General features: G+C 32.1%; 1 protein-coding gene across 1 annotated transcript in view; it reads left to right on the top strand.

Annotated features, from left to right (window-relative positions):
- Positions 1-1,875: 1,875 nt before the first annotated feature.
- Positions 1,876-6,296, top strand: part of LOC144848044 (uncharacterized) — a 41,531-nt gene continuing 37,110 nt past the window's right edge. Inside the window, exon 1 of the mRNA XM_078704714.1 lies at positions 1,876-2,618. Coding sequence (XP_078560840.1) covers positions 2,406-2,618 — 213 coding nt within the window. The 5' untranslated portion in view covers positions 1,876-2,405. The remainder of the gene's footprint in view (positions 2,619-6,296) is intronic.

The following is a 6,296-nucleotide window of genomic DNA, read 5'->3' as shown; positions in this document are numbered from 1 at the left end:
AAATGTGTGGGATTGGGATCAAGATGTGACAGTGGCGGATCCAGGATTTTGAAATAGGGAGGGCTTAAAAATGGTGAAATGAAGGGCTGAGCTTAATTTGATGTCCTACCTTTTGCATTACAATTTGCTAAATTTAGGCGGGGGAGGGAGGGCCTGCTGAGCCCCACCCTTGGATCCGCCCTGATGTGATACCATTGGCTGAATAGTAGATATTAGAATTATTATATACAGTACTTTAACCGCATGATTAATTGGTCGTGGGTTTGTAGTTAGCGATACAAACATACAATTTTTAAGCAAACAAATTCTGAATATTCTTAAACATTAGCAATGGACATTAGATGGTCACTCTTGGTAAAATAGTTATTATAAATTCAGGGATGGTCACTGAATGTGAGTGGACACTTAATAAAATGACCATTAAATAGGGGTGGTCAGTAAAGTAGTTATTAGAAATTCAGGGGTGGTCACTGAATGTGACTGGAAACTTCATAAAGTGACTGTTAAATAGGGGTATAATAGTCACTAAAGGTTATTCACTATGTATGGTCATATAATAAGACCACTTGCAAAACTTGACCAACACTAGAGGTGGTCATTGTCTAGGTGTAGCCTTAGTGATGATGACCACTGCTAGATGTTGTCGCTTCAAGTTGACAATCAATGTAATATTCGCATATTTACTTTGAATATTGTATTTAAAATATTAATATTTAGAATGCCTTTAGATACTTTGGTGCTTTTAGATTCAATATTCACCTATTTATTACATTATAATCATATTTGTGTTTAATAATTTCAATAGTGTAAGTCCTAAGCATTATGTATAAATTCATCTGTTTATTTAAATCATTGTAGTGAGTGAGACAGGGTAGTCCTGCAAGGATGTATGGAAGGCATATGAGGTCAAAATAGGCAAAATATTACAAGATTTGGATAAAATAAATAAATAAATTATTGATTAAGGAAAATGAAAATATGAAATGGATATTACAAGTCTTCCTTTAATTAGAGTTCTTTTTTTTTTTAAACCCTGATTTTTCCTTCTAAAAAATATATTAATTTATTTAAATGATTACTGTTATATTGTGTATAGAGAAACCCACCCGCTTGTATCTACAATATTTGTATGGTTTTAAAAATACAGTAGAACCCCTTCTTTGGGACACCCCTATTCAGGGAACACTTTCCTAACAAATAAACAGAGAGGAAATAACACTACACCTAAACCCTATTAAAACCAGGGACACTTGAGTATCAAATCTGTCCCCTTATTAGAGGCTCTACTGTATTTTATTAAATTATTCTCACAATTTTGTTATTATGAGAAGGGGTGACTTGTACAGTCTCTGTTATGGATATACCTCCAGTGATATGTACATTAGTTTATCGTGATAATTTAAATTATAAAACAAAATGCAGGGATTTTTTAACATTAAGGTACAATCCGATTCGTCGCCTACTGAACCAGTATTTTTAAAATAGTGGCATTTTAAAACCATTTGGGTGGGGTTGAATGGGTATAAACAATGAAGGAAATTGGTGTAAATCTTTTTTTATGGTAACCAATGAAATGAAACTTAATTTTGATTACAACCATTTTCATTTTTACTGTGTAACACTACTGTACTATGAAAATGAAAATCTCAGAGGTAAATAAAGCAACTGAAAAAACTTACTCGACCAAACTAATTTTTATTATAAAAAAATATGTGTCTCAAAGGCTTTTAAATCGTACAATGGTTTTAAATTGATTATGCATTGATGAATTTAGTAAACCCTGTCGCTATCACCGTACCCTGATTATCAGAATTGTATGTTTGTCGCCCTCTCTATAAACTGGAAATATAGGAGGAGAGTCTGCCAAAGTTTTCAAGCACGAACTGTGATTGAACTTAAATGTTTATTCTTCGGCGTTTGTTTGGTCTGTGTTTAGAAGAAAAAGTCATGAAAGTATTCTTGGAATGTAATGGATCATGATATAAGTATCTTGGCAATATTATCAGCATATTTTGAGGAATTCATGTAGAATTTGGCACTGAAATTCAAACGGTTTGCATTTGTTCTAAATTCAATTTTCCAAGCCCATTATGATGGCTGTTAGTGTTATCCTCTCCTCCTCCGGCGGCCAATGCTGCGGTTGAGAGTTAGTTACGGTGGGTCGGGCACTACATTCAAGTGATTACCGGATTAACTTTAGAAAACTTTGGCGTCTTACATTTGATAATATATTTACAACTAAATAGAGAATTACAGCATCATGGTACATTTATGATGTATACCATGCTATTATGGTTGACTGTTGTAGTGTGTCTGTGTAAAGAAGTCAACAAAATGAATTGATTTAAAGCCAGAGAAATCAGAAGTGTGTAGGCCTACGACGAACGAGTGTACCACTGTTGAACATGGATAACGAGCGGACAGGAATAATTTCAGAAGCGGACCGTGTGGTGCTTCGTAGGGTGATATCACGTCCTAGCCCAAGACGGGCTACACTTGGATTTGGAATTAGTCAGATTTTACTGGGGTTAATAATCATTGCAATAAGCTTCACAGCTTTTGCAATGTCAACTTCTAACCGAATTAGAAATGCTTGCCCATATTGGGCAGGATTTTCAGTAAGTTTTTTTTTAACATGAAAAAATAAATATTTAATTATTAATATTAGCCTATATTACATTTTTATTTAATTATTTATTACATTGTGTTGATAATCATGATTATAATTTATTGCTATTTACTGTTTTAGCCTAATATTCATACTGTACTTATTTTATTAACCGTCCAACAAGAATCTGTCATAAAAAATCAAACCCATTTTGTATGGCACGACGACGTATTAGCTGCTTTATCATATCGTTTCTACTCACTATCATCTTTCTACCTGGATTTTGAGACTTATAACATTAATGTTTCTCTGCCCCTCTTGACCAGAACATATTCTTCTTTGATTCATATCGGCTGTATTTTAACGAGTGGTTATTCAACCAGTGCTTTTTAAAATTTTAGTGCAGTTTTAAATTGGTTAAAATTTCTCATTTTTGCCAAAGAGTTCCAACAATTCGTAGTTCTTTATAGCGAATATTGATTTCACTTTTGGTTTTTAGCTGATGATCCATTGTACTAGACACTCTACTCATCTTGATGAGTAAAAGGTTTACTGTAAATAGGCTAGTAACTTTTGCACATTGTACTCACTGTAGTCTACTATGTACACAAATACTAAAATAATAATAATAAGAAAATAAGAATACCATCAATATTTTTGATTTATTTTTATTTCTGTACTAAAAAACTATGAATCATCCATCATTCATAGTAAAACAGTTTTATTCATGTTGTGAGGCATGGTACACCTGTGGAGAGGCTTACAGTACATTTAATCCTAGGCCTACCTTTCACATCCTAAAGCATTTGTTTTGAATTATTTATGGGACTTTCACTTGATTTATAATCAGAACATTGTAAATTACAAATCCTCTTAATTCTCGGATTAACATCAGATTTACAAAAAGAAAAAATCATATTGTATGAATAAACAGTAGTGGTGATAAATGTATACAAATTTTATAGAAAATGCTTGTTTTAGCTACCTACAGTAACATTGTAAATTACAAATCCTCTTAATTCTAGGATTAACATCAATTTACAACAAGAAATAATCATATTGTATAAAAGAAGAGTTCTGTAGTGTTACAGTACTGTTAGTGTTAGTAAAATGTCTACAAATTTGATAGAAAATGCTCACAAAATGAGTTCATTAAACTTTAATCGGCCAACAAAAATGAAATAATTTCACCATTGTTCTTTGTACTAAAATCGTACATTGCAATAAATGCAGTAAAGCAATTATTAAAGTCACAATGGTAAAACATATGAATTATTATTAGCAGTTGAACAAGAACTTCCTGATCTGCATAACAGGTGGGGATAATGATAAGCTCAACAATGGAAGTCTTTCATATAAGTAATAAGGACATTTCCGATTTCCTACAAAATTGCCTCCTTCCTTTTTGAGTATTTATCCTATGATGCTTTAATATTTCTAAATGTTATCTCAAAATGCATAATTATTTCTAGAGGCCATCCTCTGGACAGATACAGATAGTTGCTGCTGGGCCTTCACGAGGGAATTGGTTTAACCCTGGTTACCATCTTCCTGATTGGGTTTGCTAAGTAATGATTAATACCAATACTGTACTATTATTAGTCCTAATGCCACTATAATAATACTGTTAGTAGTCTGAACTTTCTGAATACTGGAAACTTTCTCCGGCAACTAGAATGTTATTATATATTTTTAAAAAATGTGTATATTTTGTCCAACTTTTTTTTACTGATAACAGTATATTAAGCTTTACACTACTACTCTACACTATCAAACTTTATGTGACAAAAAAAAAATGTGATGAACCCATGGATACTTTATATCTACATGATGATGTCATACCACTGCCATATTTGGTCATATCACTACCATATTTTGGGCACATCACACTTTAAACTCTACATTATGTCATGCCTTATTTGTAGCCCTCTCTTATTTGAGAGAATTAGACCAATATTGGTTTATCTAGGTCGCAGTACAGTATTACTACTTCTCTCACCTTTAGAAAACCAGACATTTTTGGTGTTCTGGTTTTTGGCGAGTTGACTGTGGGCTATTACAAATAAACAGGATATTAGCTACAATGACATTGCAGCTTGATGTTCCCTTGCCAATCCTAGGGTCATTGGTTCAAATCCTATCAAAAATCCTGTTTTTTTGACATAACAACACAATAGCCTCATCATTACTTTTACAGTAAACAATCAGTGTTTTGAAGGAAATATTGAAATTAAATACAATTACAGTTGTAACATAACATTTAATTAACATGTTTACTTTACTAAGTAACTTCATTGTAACATAAATACAATTATATAATTAAGTATTGGTACTGGTAGTAGAATAACACAGCATGAATCAATAGGTCCATGATCAGGTATTTTGTTACAGACGTAGCGAGGTTAAATAAGCAAAAAAATTGAATATAGTAGTACTGGTCCAGTAGTCAATAATGACCATCAATACTGTATACTATATATGAAAAGTCTGTTTCTTTTACAAAGAAGAAAGTGTGTTAAATACTGTTTTTGTACATAATTTTTAAATAATGTACTACTATCTAATTAACAGGCTCCAAAAACAGTAATTGTTAAATTACTACAACATTTGTGACCCAACTGTGTCACCTATAGTATTGATACTTTTAGTACAGGCATCTTTCCCACTTGGACTCTCTAAAAATTGGAAACTCCCCCAAAACCAGACTTTTCTTGTCTGGTCCCAATTTCATTTTTAACATTAAAAACACATTCTGAATATCAGACTTTTAGGAAACCAGACATATTTGGTCAGCCCAAAGGTTTCCGGTATTGGGGGAGAGTTGACTGTACTATAGGTAGGACATTACATAAGGGTTGGCTGTACAGTAAAGTTAAAACATATTGCACCTAATAGAGGTGAATCTAAATAGGGATTTGTTTTCAATAATCTATTTGACTTATGTCTAAATACACTCTATTGTTTGTAAATCTTTACAATCACACCATGACAATGAAATTCCTTTAAAATCTTTTAAAAGTAGCTTTTATGTTATAATCATTTAAAGGATGTCTGGATATGTGTGTGCTATACATTAATCCTTCTTCCACATACTGTACATAGTAAACTTTGGTTTAGATAAAAGTGTGTTGCCTATAGACCAAAACATTATTTCTTGGTGGTTTAACAACTTTCAGCAAAGCATGTAAACAGACATTAATATAGTCAAAACATGAACATTTCTTGGTCTAAACAATTTTCACCAAAGCATGTGAACAGACATTATATAGTCATATATTGACAAGTGTGAAAGGACATTATGTCAATGATCAGTGAGGTATAAAATATGGTGTACAGTATACAGTAAACTATAAGGTGTGTGCATGGAGAAATAAGTTATTTATCCATGATGTGTGTGAATTGAATAATTTAGTATTAAGAACGAAAGCTTGACTTCAATTTGTTCTGTTTAAATAAAATTTTGTCCCTGGTCAAGTGTCCAAGTAACTAATCCTATAGATTAGGCTTAGCTACATGGGATTTACCACCTGTTTTTATCAATTTAGCCACTGACCATTGGTGATGACAAGGTGATAACACTCTAAAATGTGAAATAAATTTGAAGTATAGGTAGCTATTAAAAAGTTAGCTATCAGTAATCTCTGGATAAAACAATTTTTTTATTCTAACTTTACAAATTTAGTTGTGC

Source organism: Antedon bifida, chromosome 1 (genome assembly GCF_963402885.1).
Source record: "Antedon bifida chromosome 1, ecAntBifi1.1, whole genome shotgun sequence".
Taxonomy (NCBI): domain Eukaryota; kingdom Metazoa; phylum Echinodermata; class Crinoidea; order Comatulida; family Antedonidae; genus Antedon; species Antedon bifida.
This window is presented reverse-complemented; position numbering and strand designations above follow the sequence as displayed.